The sequence below is a fragment of the Tetranychus urticae genome, chromosome 3, assembly GCF_039701765.1.
Source record: "Tetranychus urticae isolate SD_2017Ah chromosome 3, NJAU_TeUrti_SD_1.0, whole genome shotgun sequence".
Lineage (NCBI taxonomy): Eukaryota > Metazoa > Arthropoda > Arachnida > Trombidiformes > Tetranychidae > Tetranychus > Tetranychus urticae.
In genome coordinates this window covers 16,938,987-16,960,993 of record NC_142960.1, presented here as the reverse complement: position 1 = coordinate 16,960,993, position 22,007 = coordinate 16,938,987, and the positions used below count along the sequence as shown (strand labels likewise).

The 22,007-nt window shown below is 32.4% G+C and overlaps 3 protein-coding genes and 2 long non-coding RNA genes across 8 annotated transcripts; 2 read left to right on the top strand and 3 right to left on the bottom strand.

Moving 5' to 3' along the window:
• Positions 1–228: 228 nt before the first annotated feature.
• Positions 229–1,593, bottom strand: Clc (clathrin light chain). Of its 3 annotated transcripts, none has more exons than XM_015930537.3 (3): positions 927–1,593; positions 783–794; positions 229–661 (listed from the first exon to the last, which is right to left on the bottom strand). In XM_015930537.3, the coding sequence occupies exons 1-3, from the start codon at positions 1,370–1,372 to the stop codon at positions 481–483; spliced, it is 639 nt and encodes a 212-aa protein (XP_015786023.1). In that variant the 5' UTR covers positions 1,373–1,593; the 3' UTR covers positions 229–480. The 3 variants fall into 3 exon arrangements, with proteins under 3 accessions (XP_015786023.1, XP_015786024.1, XP_025016795.2); XM_025161027.2 differs by having other exon boundaries at positions 580–700; XM_015930538.3 differs by lacking the exon at positions 783–794.
• A 5,499-nt stretch (positions 1,594–7,092) lies between these two features.
• On the bottom strand, positions 7,093–8,743 carry LOC107363330 (uncharacterized). The gene is made up of 2 exons (XR_001568862.3): positions 8,458–8,743; positions 7,093–8,165 (listed from the first exon to the last, which is right to left on the bottom strand). It is a non-coding gene; the product is annotated as an uncharacterized LOC107363330 (long non-coding RNA).
• Positions 8,744–14,931: 6,188 nt separating this feature from the next.
• LOC112538950 (uncharacterized) lies at positions 14,932–16,379 on the top strand. The gene is made up of 2 exons (XR_003082427.2): positions 14,932–15,309; positions 15,847–16,379. It is a non-coding gene; the product is annotated as an uncharacterized LOC112538950 (long non-coding RNA).
• Positions 16,380–17,129: 750 nt separating this feature from the next.
• On the bottom strand, positions 17,130–18,899 carry LOC107362975 (actin-3). Its single transcript, XM_015930133.3, has 2 exons — positions 17,856–18,899; positions 17,130–17,645 (listed from the first exon to the last, which is right to left on the bottom strand). The coding sequence occupies exons 1-2, from the start codon at positions 18,778–18,780 to the stop codon at positions 17,440–17,442; spliced, it is 1,131 nt and encodes a 376-aa protein (XP_015785619.1). The 5' UTR covers positions 18,781–18,899; the 3' UTR covers positions 17,130–17,439.
• A 521-nt stretch (positions 18,900–19,420) lies between these two features.
• Positions 19,421–21,321, top strand: LOC107362974 (actin 403). 2 transcript variants are annotated; one of them, XM_015930130.2, is made up of 3 exons: positions 19,421–19,463; positions 19,703–20,656; positions 20,792–21,321. In XM_015930130.2, exons 2-3 carry the CDS (start codon positions 19,732–19,734, stop codon positions 20,995–20,997), a joined length of 1,131 nt encoding a protein of 376 aa, XP_015785616.2. In that variant the 5' UTR covers positions 19,421–19,463; positions 19,703–19,731; the 3' UTR covers positions 20,998–21,321. The 2 variants fall into 2 exon arrangements, with proteins under 2 accessions (XP_015785616.2, XP_015785617.2); XM_015930131.2 differs by having other exon boundaries at positions 19,421–20,656.
• Positions 21,322–22,007: the final 686 nt, after the last annotated feature.

Sequence of the window (22,007 nt, the reverse complement as noted above, 5' to 3'; positions counted from 1 at the left end):
GAAAACGAAGATTTCATCTTTAGAGGGTTAAACCTAGTTACAGTAAAAAGTAGTCTATTCACTGAAACATCTCACGTCAATTGAAATACTGCTTATGTTAATGAACTAGGTCCACTAGTTTTTTTTACTCAAACAAAACTTCTCAGTTCATTAGTTGGTTGGGTGATTCAGAATGGCATTTTCTTATTAGCCAGTTTCTGCCAAAATGATGATATAATCATGGTGATGTAAATAATTGCAGGAATGCGTTGAACACAGATTTATAGTTACAAGTGATTCTATCAGATGAAATGTCGATTGTTGTGGTATTACACTATTAGTAGACTTCTGTGGTCTTGAGATAAGACACTCTGAAATGATATAGTTTTTACTTTCTGGTAGGTATTTTGTCTGTGATAAATTAGAGGTAAACACAGCAAGATGATGAAGATTCAAATCAATCACTCATTGTAATAATAAACGTATAAAAAGGAAGATGATTCAAGATGATTTTTCTTGAGCTTGTTGTTGCTTCAATTGAAGTAAAATCGATCTCATTCTTGATGTATCTTTTGAGTTACGAGATGCTTTGGGATTGAAATCACACATCCGAGCAATTTTTTCCCAATCTTGTCCAGGTGATTCAGCATCTCTTTCAGCGATCCACTCTTTTTCAGCATTCCTATTATCATCCAAGGAGAGTAAAGAAACAATAAATTAACTGTATGTCAAGTAGTATTTAATAAAAATCATAAAAGCTAATTGATTAATGGTTTCAAGTTAATATGTTAAAGGATACCTACTTGCAAGCCTCCCTTAAGTAGGCAGCATAAGATGAAAGAAATCGATGTCAGACAGAGAGATTAGAATGTTAGTTAGGTTAAACCGAATGATTGCCAAAAACCGGGGAATTATAAATATTTTGTAAATGAGTTGACCAGACTTACCTATTGATTACTTTTGATTTATTTAATTGCTCTTCATAACGAGAGTACCATTCCTCTAATTCCTTCTTTGCTTGCTCAGCGAGTTCCTTTTTTTTCTTGATCTCCTCTTCATCCTTTTGTTTCAACATATTTTGCTGTTCCTCTCTCCATTTTCTGATCTTTTCTGGTTCTTTAATAGGTTCCTTATCACCGTTAACTTGGTTGCTGAGTCCGTTACTGGTGGAATTGCTAGCTGGAATAGAGTTTGAGATATCGGCAGGTAAAGCAGTAGAACCAAGATCAGGGTCTTCTCCATTCTCTCCATTCTCTTGATTAACATGATTCATCTCATTTTTGAATTCAATATCATTGCCGATTTCAGCTAAAACATTTTGTTCACGAGCAATGAAATCAGCTGCTGGATCAACATCTTCAATTTTTTCAAATGAATTCTCTAATTCAGCCATGATTGTGAGAAGAGATCCTAAACCAAAATGGAAAGACACAGGAACTCACCAAAATAAAAGTAAAGAGTAAACACTAAAGACTTGATTTAAAAATCAAAGTGATAAGGAAGTGTCGAATGATGATAATATTGATAAAAACAGTTTTGTCTAAAATGAATGAAGTCCAAACACAGAACAATTAAAAATTTGAATTAAAACAAAAAAGCTGTCGTATGTCAAAAATGATTCAGTAAATGCAGAAAAAATAAAAAATAACTTTTATAACCTCCACCAGAGGGAAACACCGAGCTATGGAGGTTATTGCAACTTCAGTGGTGGCGCCTTGTAAAAAGTTTTTTAAAAATTGTAAATATTTCCTTGGATTCAACATGAAAGTAAAAATTAAACAGATTTTTCAAAATCCTGATTTAGATCGTAAAAACTGACCATTAACGCTTGTAAAAAATTAACCCTTTGCCATGAAATACATAAATCTACCTTATTTTGATGATGATAAAAGATGATAAATGATCTACCCTACCTTAATGATATATAAAAGTGCTTCAGCCAATAATTTTTCATACATTGTAAATTCGCCATGAAATATCATAATTTAATCAATCACTCGAACAGAATTGATCACTTTAAGTGAGTACGGAGATTAGCACCGCCAAATTACGCTGTCATTTTATATTTTCCCAGCAACTCCAAGTGGCTCAAGAAATAGTCGCTTCTGACAAATCAAATAAATTTAAGTCATTTTTTTCTTGAAAATCTTTTGAGAAAGGGATATGGAAATCGCCTAGCTTGAAATTTAGTCCAACATTGTTCAACATTTTTGGTCTAACAGCTCAACTCTATTGTTTAACAGGTATAACAGTTGGTACTGATTATATTTGACATAAACATAGAAAATGGAAATTTTCTATTTGTTGATTTCTTAGCTTTACTCATGATATATTCAATGATCAGCTTGATAAGCCCTATCTCGAATCCATTATTGATGTTTCAATCCATCGAGAAAAACTATAATGCTGTAGTCGATTATTTAATCAAAATCCAAAGGGAGAAAGAAAGTGACTGATCTTTTCAATATTATCTGCTCTTAAACGGCTGATCACAGAGTAAATCTTGTTTGATGATTAAGTCCTAGACCATTCTTCTATTGTAATCAAATTACAATGCATACAGAATATAAAGACAGTGAGTAACGGTTCAAAGGGAAATCGGATCTTTAAATATGCTTCCGCTTCTGTAACTGACGAGTGAATTTCTCTACCAATTATTGTTCCTCTGTCTGGCTTTTAAGTTTATCTTTTTCCTACTTTCATCTCCAAAAGTATATCCAAATGGGGTAAAACAAACCAAATTTTAATCAAATACAAGATTGAACGATAAGTGTACTCTACTGGCTTTTCCTCCTCTCTTTATCCAGCCTCTCCTTTTTACCGGTCAACAATCCTCATCTGACCAACAGTTGCCCTTTGGGAGGGAGTGTAAATATTACTGAAATATTTGAATGAGTAATCGAATAAAAACACCAAGGGAAAATATCTTTAAACCAAACCTCTTTGTAGAAATGAAGATTTTTCGGAAACAAATCTTACTCAATGAAACAACTTATGAGTAAATATCAAACTTTCAAAGGTCTCAAAACACCAAGTAAAATATCTCAACTCAAAAAAGACACAGATTGATAAGTAAATCCAGTAATTATTAAATATTCAGTAATGAATTAATTAACACGGATGAATAGTAATTACATGCATTAAGATTGCAAAGCTAATTTAAAAAAGACGTTACAAATCAAAAATGAATCAGCTTTTATTTTTTAAAACAATGGGTTGAAAAATAACCGATAGATGGTAGGATAAGTTATATAATCACTAATTTTGCTCTTTTAATAGTGTTACTAATTTGATTCAATCAATTGGAATCAACTAATTTTCTTTGACTGTGATTAAAGTAAAATTTGAACCTTAGACATCTGGTAATTTCATCAATCAACTGAACAGAACATCCAACAGAAAATTGAAGCGAGTGAAGCTATTCAGACAATCAATACAAAAATCAATGAACAAAATACAACCAGAAAAGGCAAAAATACAAATCACTTTTTCTGAGATTATACCTTTTAAATGAATAAACCTACCTAAGATGATGATATATTTTGTATACTAAATCTGAGTATATTAAATCATAAGGAACTTGCAAGTTGCTGACTATCCTGAAATTTTTCTCATGAATTAAACTTGAGTTGCTGACTCAAGACCCGGAATTTAAGTTAAAAACTGAATACGGAGAAACTCAACCGGGAATCAAGCAATTAGGAAAAAATAAGGCCATAAACTAAGAGAAAAGCAATTTGGTGTAATTGGATCTAATCAATAATATAAAATTTAATTCTCTAAATGGTTAAAATTTGTTTCTCTTTTAAACTCTATCAACATCTAAATTCACTTTTTGAGTCTCAACTCTAACCATTTTCCGTTTCAAAGCAACTTTGAATGTTTCATTTGCTCTTTACATTGACCATTTTCCGTTGGGATTTTGGCTATTCTCTGACCTGTAATGAGGTTAAAGAGAAATGAATGAACAATTAAAATTGAACTTAAACTTGATTATAATTGTTCCAGTTTATCAAACATCTTCAATGGTATTTCCTTCTGAAAGCAAAGTATCTTTGTTAATTTTAAGGGGAGTAGCAATAACCAAGAATTTAACATTCAATTGTGTAAAGACGAGATAAACATGATTTCAATTTTAATCAAATGCAATAATTAGTTGCTCAGTTAACTGATGAAAAAGGATGAGAAGTGATTAACAATTAGTTTGTTATCCTTAAACTAAATCAAAGTTAATTATAAGATAATGTTTCAAGTCAAACTTGACGTTCATCACTGAAAAGCTCAATTCCGGGTTAGATTAAAACACATCCAAGACGATCAAGATTTAAATCAGATTAACCATTCAAATTGTAGTCTCAAATTAAGACAATCAACTAATCGAATCAAAAACATGAAATCGATACAAAAAGATAAAACAAAACCCAAATTCAACTCTAAACCAGAGTTACCCAAAATAAACCAGAAAACCAGATTCCTCCAAAACACAAGCCAATACATGAGCTAAAAGTAAAAGTAAATCAAAGACTAAATCTTAATTTGAAATTAAAATATCAAATTGTCAGTTTAATTTGAAAGATGAGACTTTGAATGATTAAAAAGCTAATTGTGATTGATTTAAAATTTTGACTCAAATTTGGTTTCATTTCGCATTAGATTTACGATCAACTTGACAGACTTGAAATACATTTCACAATAAATAACGTTTTTCAATGAATTATGAATTTTAGTTTTGACTAAATTTGTTAATCTAATCTTTTATTGACAATTTAAATTACCAATCAATAGTGAATGCATCAATGGCCGCTAATAGTCCATGAAAGCGACAATTTAACGGCTTCTCTTTTCATCATTTACAATTTAAGTTGATTTAATTTGACAAAAAGAGAAACAAAAGAATAGAAAAGACGATCATTTGTTGTGTGTCTTTTTAATTGTCGTTCAATTGTGATTCAGTTCTGACCGAGTTCGTGAGTTTTATCAATAAAATACCATTTAAAGGTATTAATACCTAATCAAGGTAAAACAATCACGTTAGTCAATCTTAATAGTTAAATACTAATTGTGAAAAGAAACAAATTACTCTTTAAATTAATCTTCACTTTTCCCCTTCAATTGCACAAAACTAAAGTTAATTGTAATCATTTTCCATCTAATTAATTCAGATTGATTAAACCCTTCAAAGTTCAATTCAAGTTCAAGTTTAAATCAAAAATCCCATGCAAAAATAATTTCCAAGATTCAAGACTTTAATGAGTTATGATTATCATTACGGAATAACATTGAAAGTGAATTTCCAGAGTAAATCTAATCTAAATTATACTCAATTGGATTAATTGCTTTATTAGAGAAAGTTGACCTTTAATCAACTAAAGGTTAAACAGTTAACATTAACAGTTGCTTTCAATTTTGGGTTAATCTCTGGTTTCCATGTTAAGTCTTTGGGTTTTAAGGATAAGAGTAAATTCTGGTTGAAATTGGGTTAAATGTTTTATCATCTCAAGCAATCTTGATATTGTCTTGATATTAATCGATCTTTGGTCTCAATAAGAGTTGAAATTAATCGTCAATCAAAATTGATTGTTATGATTGAGAGTCATTTTGTTACTTTGCATCTCAATCCAAGCTTTTGGTTGAAAATTATTGATTTAAATTGTCATTGACTTCATGACCGGATTTAACCATCAATGGTTTCTTTGTGGTTATGATCTTCAGAGTTTATTCAGTTTAATCTTCAATTCACTAGGTTAGGATGTTAACCTCATTGATATCATTTCTGCATCCTTTGAGTCTAACCTTCGTCTTCAGATTTAGACGGAAATCCGGATCATTCCATGTTAATCAACTCTAAATTTTCTCACCTTAAAACAGTTAAATGAACAATTCAACACTCAACTCTCTCCTCCAATGTAAGCAGCTTAACCATTGAAATTAATCCAGAAAATTGGTTGAAAAGCTGATCAACTGATCTTTTATAAGAGACAAAGATTCGAAGGTATTTTATGTTTTGATGAACCTTTTGGTTCAAATCAATTTACAGAGTTTCCTTCAACCGTGTTCCATGGCACCAAAGGTGACTGGGATGAGCTTTCAGTGATTCAAAGTCACTCTTGACTCTTGATTAGTCAAATGGAAGTAAACATTTCAAGATGTTTTTTGATACTATCAAGAGATGAATAAATTGAATCATCATGAAAATAGTTGATCAACAAGCAACATTGATTATCCAACAAAATATTGCCTTTTCTCATTCAATCATTTGATTCATGGGAAGAAGAGCAAAAAACAAAGCAAAAGTGAACGGGAAAAAAACTCAATTGCAAAGTTGTTGTAATTGAAGAGAGTTAAATGAATTAACTTCATCTTGAGCAATAAGAAGATGGTAATTATAATTATTATCATGATTTAATAATGATGTCATTTGTGTAATAAAAAAGCTTGTAACTGTCAAAAGCATTTGAATATTTCCAAGTTTAAAATAAAATGTTAAACATTTCATGAAGTAACAATCAAAAGCCAATTCAACTGCAAACAAAAATGACTAAAAATTGGGTAAAATTTTCAATTCAATCTCCAAGGAACCTTCATATTCCGATGTATTTTTGCAACCAATTTTAGATTCTAATTGTAATTATAATTGCTGTTTACAATGGATAAGCTAATTTGCTTCTAACACGATTTACGAATAGATTTACAGATTAAATATGTTTTATTTACCAACACACTTAGGCTTCAACTTTTCCCTTTTCATCATTAACACAATGATTACAGCTTTGTTAGGCAGAAATACAAATGTTAATTAGTTAAACAGGTTAATAGGTGATTATATTATGTAAGCTAATTGTAATCCATTTGTTGACAACATCTACTGACCATAATTGTAGCTGTTGCCATTGTTATTGTTGAATTTACTTTCATATAAGCATACAATTGTGTGTGTTAATTGTTGAAAGCATAGCCAATGGAAGGTAAACTTACCCTTGACTTGATTTGATTGTTGAAAGGTTTACTAATTGTACAACTCATCATCAAAAGGCACCATCAAAATGTTCATAGTTGACCTTAATTGCTTAAAAATTGAAATAATCAACATAAAAGGTTATCAAAGGAAACTCATTTTTCATTCTCATGTGATTTCCCGATGGATTACTTTATTAGGAATTAAACTGTCAATTTGTAATCAATGCTTAATAAGGTAAGGTTGATTGTGAATTCCAACATTGCATTGAGTCCATTAAAAGTCCAAGTTATTTACAATGGGAAAGTTATTACTAATTAAAGGTGAAATCTGTTAATCATGAGGGGTTAGATTACTTGAGTTTACACTTATTAATAGCTACAAAATTGAGATTAGCATTAACAAGGTTATGTTGATTGTTGGTGTGTTACAGGTGAATTATGAGCATTCATTGACCTTTTCCCATTTCATTCACATGTATCGTTTTGTAACAACCTAATGGGACAAGTCCAATGAACGGACGCAAGTAATTTGCTTGGGAGCGGAATCATTGTGATTACAATGATTACTAGAAACGATCAATGGTTAATCATGATAATATTAGCATCAACAATAGTAATCACCAGTAACAATAATGATATCAAAATGAAAGTTGACCTTCAATATATTTTAAAAAATGGCTGGAAAAGGCATAAATTTGCGAGAAAAAAAGACTTATGATTAACTTTCATTGAAAGTCAAGGTTTCTGGGCGTTTTAGGCTTTGTATGTTGTTGCTTCAGGAACCATCTTTTGCTTGCTTGCTTGCTGTGTGTTTGAAGTCTTATTTATGTTTTCTTGAAACATGTATTAGTTGATAATCATCATGTTGATGATAATAGTTGAACTTATGGGAAAGTGAAGATAGGAACCCAAAGAAAAATTTGGTCGCCAAAAAATTGTATCTTTTTTTGCTCTCTTCCATTGCTTTAACCAGTCAAGTTTCAATGACGCATGTTGAGTATAACTTTACGTTATATCATGAGGTTGATTGTTGTAGCCGAACCATCTAAGATGAGATGATATAATCAAGTAATGGACCTGGGAACTGTGGGTCTATAACCTTAATATACACCGATGATGGAGATGATGAGGAGGATGAAGATGGCCAAGATGGTGAAGATCAGGATGATAAGATAATTGGGCTAGTTGATGCTGTGAGAGTAGCACATATTTTACTTTGAAACTCTTTGCTACAAATAAAGTTGAAACAAGACAGGTCAATGTGAAGAAGAGATGATGATTATGATGTTGATGATGATGATAATGATGAGGGCTTCATGATCAGGCACGCATCATCATCTCCACTGAAAAACCTGTTTTTTGCGAGGTCATTTTTACTCTAAATCTTACTTCATCTCTTTTTTTCAACCTCTTGATTTACAAAGACTTGAGTCTTGCTAATTTAGGGTAAGCCTGTTTACAACAATTTCCTTTCAACTTAAACACATCATAATCACCATCATCTTCACCATTATACTTTACCTGATTAGGATCATTTTAATAGCCAGAAGGGGTTAAAATGTTGTAAGCTGTTGCTGCTGTTGGCTGCTGTAACTTTGCTTAGGTAACCAGCTACTCTTTTTGTTTTCTTGCCGAGTTAACATTATTATTAATTTTCTTTAATTACATTGAGACACAATTACACTTCAATTAAAGTTAACAGGATCTGTAAATAATGTTTAACTGATTACAATAACCCAGGTAAAGGATGAAAATAAACTAACAGTGAATTAAAATTAACCTTAAGCAGTTGTGGTTATTTACAATATGGTCAATTTGGGTAATCACATGTAAAGCAAAGAGTAAGAAGAGTGTTCACTTCAATGGGAGCATTTTTATCACAAAAAGTTAAAAAAGTCACCACACGATGCCTCTGGTAATGGTCAACCACGTTGATTTGTTTACAATTAATTGTAAACAAATCAACGTTGTTGACCGCTACAGTGTAAAAGTTGAAAAAAGTGATTTATAATTAAATTTTCTTTAAGAAATTAGTAATTTTTGTTAATTAGATTAATTTTTTTGGTTTTTTTGCACTCCCAACATCTCTGTTGATCAAAAAAAGTAAGTTTTTTTTGTTAATTTATACATTAATTTAAATTAATTTTTTGGACATGTCGCTACATTATCATATTATATTGTAACTCATCATTTTTATGAATTTTTATGAACTTTTAAGCTATTTATAATATGTTTAATGTTTAATTAACAAGAATGAAACTTTTTTGATTTGAACTTTTTTTATATTTCTGACGAAATATAAAAAAGTTCATTGTTGATCAAAAAAGTTTCATTCGTGTTAATTAAACATTAAACATATAATAAATAACTTAAAAGTTCATAAAAATTCATAAAAATAATGAGTTATAATATAATATAATAATAAATTAAGAATCTTATTTAATAAGGTATTGCATTTATTGTGAAGAATAAATTTTTCGGAGATTTTGTTATGATTTACAATTTTTACATAAATCTAAACATGGACTCTAATCGATTTTTATCTCAATTTTCAGTGTCTTCTAGGTGCTTGGTTCCGGACTGCCAGTCAGGTAGGAATATCTTTGTATCTCTTTTTAAATTTCCTTTGAATGATGAAGAAAGATGTAAGAAATGGTTAGATGCGGTGAATATGAGACTTCGAATTCGAGCAAATAATTCTGAAATAAAGAAATTAGAGATTTGTAGTGAGCATTTTCATTCAGATTTTCTTTCATCAACTCGAAGAGGTTATAAATTAGTCGTTACTGCCATACCTACACTAAACTTAGAAAGTTGTTTTGATCAAAATCGACAGTCAGAAGTGGAAAATGGAAACGATAATTTAGTGCTCGCTGAAGAAGCGTGTATTACAAATGAAGAAGATAACAACAATTTTATGCTCGCTGAAGAAGCGTGTATTACAAATGACGAAGATGACAATTTTATGCTCGCTGAAGAAGCGTGTATTACAAATGAAGAAGATAACAACAATTTTATGCGCGCTGAAGAAGCGTGTATTATAAATGAAGAAGTGAATAATGAAGTATATCTAGTAAATGAGACAGGTGATTGTGAACGAATGAGCCTTGAGGCTGCAAAAGCAAAACATGAAGATGGAGTATTCATAGAATTAGATACTGAAACAGCAAAAGCTATTCATGGAATGATTGATCAGATAAAGAAAGAGCATGTGATACAAGTTGATAAGCTGAAATTGCAGATCGAAGAATTGGAAACTAAATATGAATATGAAAATAGAAAACTCAAGAATGATATTACAAAATTAGAAACAAATTTGAAAAAAATTAGATCTGATCCACCTTCGAGACTGATTCTTCAACATTATAAGAAGCTCAAAACTTATTTAAATGATGATGCATTTACATTAGTTGATTGTGCTCTAAGAAATGCGGATAAATCTATGAATGGGAGAAGACATACCCCAGAAAGTAAGAAACTAGCTAATTTCATCCATAGTAAATCTCCAGTAGCTTATAAAATAATCAGATCCATGTTTTCAATGCCTCATCGAATCACTTTAGCTAGGTTTAATAAAGATTTATTTTCTACAACTGGTATAACAAGCGAAATGAAATTTATGCTTAAAAAATGGGCAGATAAAATTGATTTGAAAGATAGATATTGTATATTGAGTTTTGATGAAACAGACATACAACCTGAATACACATATATTGCTAACAGAGATATAGTAGACGGTTTTGTAGACATGGGGGTTCATGGAAGAAAACCAGAAAAGGCCAAAAAAGTTCTAGTTTTCGGTTTGCGTGGGATTTCAGGACAGTGGAAAGAAATCGTTTCATACTATCTGACTCAAGGTAAATTGGATGCTGAAGCCCTTTTACCAATAGTTAAAGAGCATGTTGATGCTTGTTATGAAGTTGGACTTCCTGTTTTGGCTATTGTATGCGATGGCGCTGGACCAAATCGTGGACTTTTGAACCATTTAGGCTGTGACAAATTGAATCCAACTTTTGAAATGCATGGAGAAAAAATTCAGTTCCTTTTTGATGTTCCTCATTGTATAAAACTTATCAGAAATAATCTTATTAACAACAAATTAAAATGGGTTATGGATGAAGAAAATAATGGAATGATAGACTGGGAATACATATCATCGCATCTCAAACGTATGCTTGCGTCAAAAAATATATTGAAAGAGTGTCCAAGGATAACAAAAGACCATTTGATAGGAAATGAATACCTGAAAATGAGAGTAAAGTTAGCAACACAAGTTTTCAGTGCGTCTGTTAGTGCGTCAATGTTGTATGCTATAGTGAACCAGAAATTGCCTCCAGAAGCTTTGCCAACTGCGAAATTCGTCAAAGAGTTAGATAAATTGTTTGATATGCTGAATTCATCCACGAATGGTATGCAAGATAAAAAACCTTGGAAGATAGGTATAACTAGAGAAAATTCAATAATTGAAGAGCTCCGTAAATGGAAAAACTCATTGACTTTGTCGAAATTCATTAACAAGAATGGAAACATAAACAATAAGGTTGCTTGTCTTGATATGTTACAGCAGACTATAGAAGGGGTGATAAGATTGAGTGAGAGATGTTTTGAATTAGGAGTAAATGTGATTCATACTAGAAGGCTTAATCAAGATATATTGGAAAATTTCTTCGGACAGATGAAAGGAAACTGTAAAAGACTTACGACGCGAAACTTCAGAGCCAAGTTCAGAAATAGGTTATTAGCTAAATCAGATATTCAAATTATGAATTGTGAATTAGATGAGCAAGATGATTCAATAGTAGATTCGCTCAGTGAAATGACAGAAACTGAATCAGACTCAAACTGGATTGCAAGGGCAGGAGAGTATATAGCAAACTTTAATCCTTTTAACGATGCTAGTCCGAATGCGAACTTAGCAGAGTATATAGCAAACTTCAATCCTTATTATGATGATAGTCAGAATGAGTCGTTAGAAGAATTTATCAGAATTAATGAAAGTTTAGACATTGGTGAAGATCAAGCGGCGTTAGACTCACAAGATAATCAAGATGGACTTGGGCTAATTTCATATGTAGCAGGCTATCTATTAAGAAAGATATCTAACACTAGCGTGTCAGATTGTGATGAATGTCGATCATTGTTGCGGTCTGAATCACTTGAAGAATATCATAGATTCACATCTTTTAAGGAGTATGCACAGGAAACGGGAGCATGTTTGAACTATCCATGTTATCAATTTGTTTCTTACGTTGAAGAATGTTGTAAGATTTTAGATGAAAAGGTCCCTTCAGTAATCACTATCGTTGGTGTGAAATTCACTCTTAGCCAAATATTGAATCTTGTAAAGTTTGATTTTATCCCTGATTGTCATAACTATCTTATCAAGACAGAATGTATAAAGCGTTTGTCATCTATGTTTCTCGGAAAGTATTTGAAGCACATGAGATTGAAAGAGGCAGAAAACTTATCATTGAATGAAATTCTCAAGCGTAAAAGAAGCCGAAAAGCTTAAAACTGGTGAAAGTTGAGGTTTATCATTGAAGATTTATCATTTATTCAGGAGGTGTCAGGGGTGGTGGAGGGTGACACCTATAAAAATAAGCGTTATTATCAAAGATCTTAATTCATTAATCATTTCTTTTCTCGAAATATACGATTTATTAATGATTTTTTTTTCGTTTCAGTGGATCAAAATGGAGTTCAGCCATCTCGACGACGAGGTTCGGATGATGAGTAAGTATAATTTCATATTTTGGAATACATGTAGATAAGATAGCATCATACTTAGCATCATTGGAGTATATTGAGTCTAATCACAAGTTTTTTTATTTTTCAGGGTTCAAATTGTTGGCGAGCACCTCAGAAGGTGCCATATTAGGGAAAGCAATGAAGCTTTCCCTCATTTCAATGCCGGTGTACGGCCACCAGCACCAGCTAGGCCACCTCCAAGGCCGGCTCAACCAGCCCAAGCTCCCCAAAGGGCACCAGGGCCACAAGCTGGTTTCAGGCCTCAGTTTATGCCTGAGGCCCAGATAAGGATGGCGAGGCCTCAGCCTCGATTTGCTGGTGACCATCCTCATCGGCGCCATCACCCTTATGGGATTGCCAACAGGCATAGAATAATGTAAGTATATCTGAGGTATCAATTGTTGATTATCTTCCAGATTTAAATCAGTTATTTCACTCAGTCTAATGATTTTCTTGTTTTTCAACAGGGATCCAGGTTACACTCCACCTCCAAGTGGATTTAACCGCCGGCAAAGGCGGTATTTGGAGAGACTGGTCGAAAGACCAGTCATCAATAATATAATGTAAGTATTATATCGATGTAAACATGGTTGAATATGATTAAAATATGATTGTTTTGATATATCTAATCAATATCTTTTTTTCACAGGAATGTTCAGAACCAACATGTTGGTGTGCTCCAATTCGGAGCACCCGAGCAGCCAAATGTTGATGCTGCTCGGGATCGAGGATTTGGCCTCCGAGGTCATTTTGGTGGGGTTAGACCCCAAAATCATCGTTATTATTGATTTTTTTCTTTTTCTTATTTATTTCTTTTTGTTTCTTTTTTTGGTTTTTTGTTTCTTTTTGTTTTCTGTTTCTTTTTTTGTTTGAAAATGTTAATTAAATTTTGTTATTCAATTTAATTGCAGTTATTTCATTAATATTAGTCTTTAGTTTATTTTGTGCTAATTGATTTTTTCTTTCAGCGCCATCTTGTGGTGACTTTTTTAACAATTTACTGATAAAATTGGTTAACATTAAGTGTACTCTCTTGTTATACTCTTTGATGTAAAGTGAAATCAAAGTTCAAGAAATCAATGTATCGATGGCAATTATTGAAACAAGATCAATATATCAAAGTTTAAGAGATTAAATTAATTGCCATTTCCGATTCACTTGTCCAACTTACACCTAAAAATTACATGTATCGACTAATTAATCTTGTTCACCAAGATGGCCTCAATGATTGAAGATGATACCAAATGTTCATACATGTTCAGTGTAAACCATTAACAATCTTGATTGACTTTTCGTCTTCATTAACATCATACACTGTCAACTTATCGACATTAATTATACTTATCGGTTATACAATTAAAATTATCTGAGACACACACACACAAGTACAACTGAACAACATCAATAAACAGACTTCATCTATTTTCAATGATAAATGAGCTTTCTTTTCAATCAAGAATAGCAAAAGGTACGTGAAAAAGTCAACCCAAACTAAAGGTACATTCACATGAATTGTTGCCATTTTTATCACTATCATCACCATTCTGCTCATCAATTTGGCTTCTTCGTTCTTAACACTGAACGTGTTATCATTTCCAGAAGAATGCTTTGAACAACATTTCTGTTTCAAGATCAACTGATAACTCAACAGTCATTTTTTTTATCTTCATCGTTCTTCTTCTTATCTTCTTCCTACTCTTCATGATTATGATCATCTTGCCAATGTAAGAGTTGAAATTGAAAAGCCAATAAATACACTAGAAAGTCAATAATTGACAAAATGGTTAACAAGATAATGTTTGTTGTTGCCCTTGCTTTCACATAGGAATAACATAGTCTTGAAAAGTAAGAAATAAATAATCAGTTGCTGGTTTTTGTTCATGTGTTGGTTATGAACATGATGCTGTTGATCATGCTGGTGATGGTGAATAGAGAAAGGAAGATTACGTTGATGATGATATCTTGATTATAACAACTTTGTCATCTTACGAAGCTTTAATGATCACATCAAGGTTGACTGATTTTTGAGTGATTTATGTACATTTCCAGTTTCATGAACATATCTCATATTTTTACTGTTTACTTATTGGTCTTCCTTAAGCAACAATCTATGGTAAAATTACACCAATAATCACAATTGATAAAGATTGACAACTCAAATTGTAAGCACTAATCAACATTTACATAGTTTGTGTTACCAGTTTTTTAGCCAAGTCATACTTGAGGCTATTTTCACTATTGTTTTAGTTGTTTTAGACAAATCTTTTTTTTCCTTCTGTGTAAATTATTGATTAATGAATTATTTTGTCCATTATTTTGGGTTAGATTCTGGTTTACATTTTTGGGTTTACAGTTAACATTGACTAATGTTTACAATTGTGATGGCTGTTTGTATTGGATTTAATCTACTGATTAGAAAGGTTTAATTTTGTTTGTTTCTTATGCTCTCAATCCTTCCAGTGCAACCTAGACGTATTGAACAGTTGACTATAAAGTAGACTCTTGCCAGGGAAAATTATGTCAAGTGAAGTTAACTGTAAATGAGTGGTTTTCATTTTCATCATAATCATTAGATAAACAATATGTTATACAATCAAAGGTTTTACCTGAATAATCTGAATCAAGGTAAAGTGACAAAGTCAGATTGTGGTTAAATCTTTTAATGGTTTGTTGGAAGCAAAAAAATGAAAATATAACCAACAAGGTGTAAAAGATTTACCAATGGGAAAACCAGAGAGAATTGAAAAGATTCAAATTTTTTCACTTTTCTATTCAATTGTTCCAATTAATTGCTATGATTAATTATTGATAGAGGAGACAATTTATCGATAACAGTAGAGTTATAAATATAATATGGTTATAATAAAATAATGCGAAAAGTGAGAAGAAAAAACGTTGAAACAATTTAATGATTAATCGCGATAGTGAACATTAGTAACACCCAACGGTGTTGTTAAAGGATGTTGGGCAATTAAGTACATTATTGTCATTTCTGTACCCATGGATTTATCACCGTATTTGTATAACCATGATAATTATGAATAAGGTTAAAGAGGTGAAACTTGATTTACCTTTTTTGTTGTACCAGCTTTGGCAAGTTCAAGTATTGAGTTACTAATTACAATGTTAATCATTCCAATTTTCACCATTTCTTTTTTTCAGACAACATTAATTTTTCCAATCACCATTTTTGGATCATATCTGGCCTCCAAGAGTTATCTGAAAGTGATTAATGTCGGCGTTAATTTCAATCAACAGTAAAGATCAGCATCTACCAAAATGATCATCTTTTTCATCTCTAGTAGCTTCTTCCTTCCGTTCAAGTCAAGTTTCCGTTCAACATCATCCTTTGCAATTTTGGATACAATTTAATGATTGTAATGGCATCAGAAAAGCCGTTTCAGTTTCAACAGGAAATACATAGAAGAACAGATTATCAACAGTTGATAACAATTTGCTCTTGTAAATGATAATTATTCTGGCAAATGGAAATTCTTATCCAAGTATATTTACATGTTGATATTTTGTTTCATCTTTACTGGTCAGGCGGTCGTTTGTTTTGTTTTTAAATTGGTCCAATTGTTGTAGTTATTTAATGATCAATAACCTTTTCCCTTTACCACAAACAAATATACAAAGTTGTAAATTTAGCTAGCTTGAATAATTAACTTGATTCATTGATCCTTTCAAATTAATTTTACACTTGAGTCTAAAGAGTTATATGTTTTGAGATTGCTTCATTCAAGTATGCAGATTGTGATCAAGATCAACACTCTTGCCAAGTCGTTAGTCTAAAAAAAGTGGCGAAAGTTGCAAGAACAGGTTGTTATTAAGACGACAGTAAAACCATCTTCTTAATTTTAATATTATAAACAATTGTTGAGGTTAATATTTCGCTCTTTAAAATGGTTTTTGTTTACCAAAAACCATTCACGCTCTGTTTATGAATAATCATTGACACCCAACCCCTTCAACTCCTCTTTTCACACCTTTAACATCTTTATCATTCTCATCGTCTTCTTATGCTTTGCCATTGACATTACATTAATAATAATAATAGTAATAACAATCATAATCATAATCATCTTTAGTTTCAAAAATTCATTCAACACGTTCATGTTTCAGTCTGCTAAAAAGCTACCAATACTAAAACTACATCTAATAATAGCTCGAGACACACTCCTTATTCATTAAATTTCAACTTGATTGTGGATAGTTAGTTGACAAAAGTAAGCGTTAATTACAATTAAATATGTCTGCATAAATTGTATGATAAATATTTGGTAACATTTAAGAATATAAACATTTTATAATCAACTTTCTAGACACGATTCATTAAGCTTATATCAAGGTTAGCCATAAAAGAGTTGATATTGAAATGATATTCCATGTTTCAAAGTGCAAAAAAACATGGGTTAATAAAATTAAATAAAGATACTTTCAAGTTTTTAACTAAGAGAAATTTAGTTTATTTCGATAGTTGATAGGGTGAAGGCATATCCTACCAGCCTGTTGAGCTTTTAAGCTAATAGATTAATGTCAAAATACAAGAGAAATAGATCATTTAAGACAGTCTGTTTCACGCCTTTAGCCCGATAGACTGATAGGTATATGTGTGTGGAAAAAAATGTGGAATTAAGGTTTCTTGGAATCAATAGGAATATAAGAGCTAAAAATGTTGATGGTGGTAGAAGAAATAAGGGCTAGAAAAATGGAATTGAAGGAATGTAAAGCGATTTGGCAACAGCTTGAAGCTTAGAAACATTTTCTGTGGACAATTGATGGTCCTGATTCATCATATTCTTGCTTGGAGATCCACATTTGTTGGAAAGTGGAAAGTGATGCTAAGATTGAACCTCCGATCCAGACGGAATATTTACGTTCAGGTGGGGCAATTATTTTGATTTTCATGGTACTGGGAGCTAGAGCGGTGATTTCTTTTTGCATTCTGTCAGCAATACCTGTTAATGAAAATAATAAAACAAAAATTAGTTTTATAGATTGTAAATGATTTAACTTGTAAATAGCATAAAGAAATAAATCATGATAAAGCTGTGACATATACTTGATCGATGGTTAACAATCATGTAATATGATACAACAAGATGTAACAAAGAAAACATCGAGCATGGCAAAAGTAACCTAACAGGACAAAATTGTAAAGTACATACCTGGATACATAGTAGTTCCTCCGGATAGAACAGTGTTAGCGTAAAGATCCTTACGAATATCAACATCACACTTCATAATAGAATTATAAGTGGTTTCATGGATTCCAGAAGATTCCATACCAAGGAATGATGGTTGGAAGAGAGCTTCTGGGCATCGGAATCGTTCATTACCGATAGTAATAACTTGACCGTCAGGGAGTTCATATGACTTTTCAATTGAAGATGAGCTGGCAGCTGTGGCCATTTCTTGCTCAAAGTCAAGAGCAACATAGCAAAGTTTTTCCTTAATGTCTCGAACAATTTCTCTTTCAGCAGTGGTAGTGAAAGAGTAACCTCTTTCAGTTAAGATCTTCATCAAATAATCAGTAAGATCTCTACCAGCCAAATCTAAACGAAGAATAGCATGGGGTAAAGCATAACCTTCATAAATGGGTACAGTGTGAGAAACACCATCACCAGAATCCAAAACAATACCGGTGGTACGACCGGAGGCGTACAAACTAAGAACAGCTTGGATGGCTACATACATAGCTGGAGTGTTGAAGGTTTCAAACATGATTTGGGTCATTTTTTCACGGTTAGCCTTTGGGTTAAGAGGGGCTTCAGTTAAAAGAACTGGATGTTCTTCAGGGGCAACTCTCAATTCATTGTAGAAGGTATGATGCCAGATTTTTTCCATGTCATCCCAATTGGTGACAATACCGTGTTCAATTGGATATTTAAGAGTAAGGATTCCTCTTTTAGATTGGGCTTCGTCTCCAACATAAGAATCCTTTTGGCCCATACCGACCATTACTCCTTGATGTCTTGGTCGCCCAACAATAGATGGGAATACAGCTCTTGGGGCATCATCACCGGCAAAACCGGCTTTACACATACCAGATCCATTATCAACAACAAGAGCGGCTACTTCGTCGTCACACATTTTGATTTAATTTTTTTTATAAGTATTAACTAAATGAATAGAAAACAAAAAATAATTTAAAACTATTGATCACAAATGAGAATTGAGGTGGATTATTTACTAAAAGGCAGTAAAATCTTTAGTTATGACAGGGCTTTAGAAATGTTAAACGGTTAAATATGAGAACAAATGGTGACTCTCTTAAACCAGACAACTAGTTTAGTACAGGGTCGTGCTAAAGTTTGTGCAAAGGGGAAGGCAGCCCCTTTTAAGGCGCAGTAAGACTCATTTTGTGCAATGTTTTCACTTCACAATTGTCTTTTGATCTTTGCGCACTTGAAATCCTCCCCCCGAAACCAGAAACTTTTTTACTACCCTGTAGTGACTTTTAATAAGAGTATCCAACCAATGAGATCCCTGGTAACCATTCTTTTACCATAAAAGGAAATATTTTCACCCCTAACCACACCCATTTTGATTCAATGTTTCCCCCAAACTTCTTTCTCTCTTCCACTTCACCTTACTTGGTCTTTTCTTTTCTCCTGTCTATTTGTCTGTCTGACTGTTACTTTTGTCTCTCCCAACGTTGCTCTCCCTGTCTCTCTTCAGTTTGCCTTGTTTAAAAGTTATTACTCTTGAACTAATCAAGATTAAATTTGATCAAATTTTGTGAAATCATCTTCTAAAAACATTACCTATTTCGGGTAAGAATTGACACTTTGATTTCGTTTGCCCTCCCAGCCTTAATCAAAAGTTACTATTTAAACTAGTTGTCTGGTTTAACCGAGTCACCATTTGTTCTCACATTTAACCGTTTAACATTTCAAAAGCCTTGTCATAAATCGTTGTTTTACTGTCTCTTAGTAATCCACCTTTATTCTCATTTGTGATTCTCATTTTCAATTTATTAAATTATTATTTTTTGTTTTTCTATTCACTTTAGTTAATACTTATAAAAAAAATTAAATCAAAATGTGTGACGACGAAGTAGCCGCTCTTGTTGTTGATAATGGATCTGGTATGTGTAAAGCCGGTTTTGCCGGTGATGATGCCCCAAGAGCTGTATTCCCATCTATTGTTGGGCGACCAAGACATCAAGGAGTAATGGTCGGTATGGGCCAAAAGGATTCTTATGTAGGAGATGAAGCCCAATCCAAAAGAGGAATCCTTACTCTTAAATATCCAATTGAACACGGTATTGTCACCAATTGGGATGACATGGAAAAAATCTGGCATCACACCTTCTACAATGAATTGAGAGTTGCCCCTGAAGAACATCCAGTTCTTTTAACTGAAGCCCCTCTTAACCCAAAGGCTAACCGTGAAAAAATGACCCAAATCATGTTTGAAACCTTCAACACTCCAGCTATGTATGTAGCCATCCAAGCTGTTCTTAGTTTGTACGCCTCCGGTCGTACCACCGGTATTGTTTTGGATTCTGGTGATGGTGTTTCTCACACTGTACCCATTTATGAAGGTTATGCTTTACCCCATGCTATTCTTCGTTTAGATTTGGCTGGTAGAGATCTTACTGATTATTTGATGAAGATCTTAACTGAAAGAGGTTACTCTTTCACTACCACTGCTGAAAGAGAAATTGTTCGAGACATTAAGGAAAAACTTTGCTATGTTGCTCTTGACTTTGAGCAAGAAATGGCCACAGCTGCCAGCTCATCTTCAATTGAAAAGTCATATGAACTCCCTGACGGTCAAGTAATTACTATCGGTAATGAACGATTCCGATGCCCAGAAGCTCTCTTCCAACCATCATTCCTTGGTATGGAATCTTGTGGTATTCATGAAACCACTTATAATTCAATCATGAAATGTGATGTTGACATTCGTAAGGATCTTTATGCTAACACTGTTCTATCTGGAGGAACTACTATGTATCCAGGTATGTAATCCTTTTCAATCATCCTTCAACCTTCTTCTCTAGGAAGGTCAAACCTTCCATTCATTTGCAAATTTTAGATATTATTGGTATAGTTGGGAGCTTAATATTAATGTCTCTTTTCTTTCATTTACACAGGTATTGCTGACAGAATGCAAAAGGAAATCACCGCTTTAGCTCCCAGCACGATGAAAATCAAAATAATTGCCCCACCTGAACGTAAATATTCCGTCTGGATCGGAGGTTCAATCTTAGCATCACTTTCCACCTTCCAACAAATGTGGATCTCCAAGCAGGAATATGATGAATCAGGACCATCAATTGTCCACAGAAAATGTTTCTAAGCTTCATAGCTGTTGCCAAAATCCCAATCATTCCTTCTTTTTTGCTGAGGATACGTTAAACAAAATATCTTTAAACTTCATTCCCTTTCTAGTACTATCCATTCCGAGTTTTTCTGTTTTCTTTCAGTTAATCTTATATTTTTTCATCAGTTTAACTTGCAAGAATCTCAAGCTTGTACGTTTATTCCTCCCACATTTCTTTTCTTCCTCTACAATGAAAGAATTTTGTAACGCTTCTTCATGACATCTTTGAATATTTTATCTCCTCACCACTAGAGAAGGTCCAATTAATTGAAATAAAATTAATTGCTTCTTAGATAAAAACATTTATTCGTTTTAATTTCAAACAAAACCGCGAAATCAAAAACTAAATATAAATTCATAAATCCTATCTAGAATTAACCTTGATACAAGCCTAATGAATCGTGTCTAGAAAGTTGATTATAAAATGTTTATATTCTTAAATTGTTACCAAATATTTATCATACAATTTATGCAGACATATTTAATTGTAATTAACGCTTACTTTTGTCAACTAACTATCCACAATCAAGTTGAAATTTAATGAATAAGGAGTGTGTCTCGAGCTATTATTAGATGTAGTTTTAGTATTGGTAGCTTTTTAGCAGACTGAAACATGAACGTGTTGAATGAATTTTTGAAACTAAAGATGATTATGATTATGATTGTTATTACTATTATTATTATTAATGTAATGTCAATGGCAAAGCATAAGAAGACGATGAGAATGATAAAGATGTTAAAGGTGTGAAAAGAGGAGTTGAAGGGGTTGGGTGTCAATGATTATTCATAAACAGAGCGTGAATGGTTTTTGGTAAACAAAAACCATTTTAAAGAGCGAAATATTAACCTCAACAATTGTTTATTTTACTAATAACAGCTATAATTATAATTAAAATCATCCAAAATAATTAAAGTAATTTTTGTCTCAACTTTCTTTCACTAATTCATCTTTTCAGGTTGGCTTCACGACGACAGCTCGATTAGTG

Coding starts and splice junctions, on each gene's coding strand:
- Clc (XM_015930537.3), bottom strand. CDS start 1,372: ATGGCTGAATTAGAGAATTCATTTGAAAAAATTGAAGATGTTGATCCA.
- LOC107362974 (XM_015930130.2), top strand. CDS start 19,732: ATGTGTGACGACGAAGTAGCCGCTCTTGTTGTTGATAATGGATCTGGT. Junction 20,657..20,791: donor AGGAACTACTATGTATCCAG/GTATGTAATCCT, acceptor TCATTTACACAG/GTATTGCTGACAGAATGCAA.
- LOC107362975 (XM_015930133.3), bottom strand. CDS start 18,780: ATGTGTGACGACGAAGTAGCCGCTCTTGTTGTTGATAATGGATCTGGT. Junction 17,646..17,855: donor AGGAACTACTATGTATCCAG/GTATGTACTTTA, acceptor TTTCATTAACAG/GTATTGCTGACAGAATGCAA.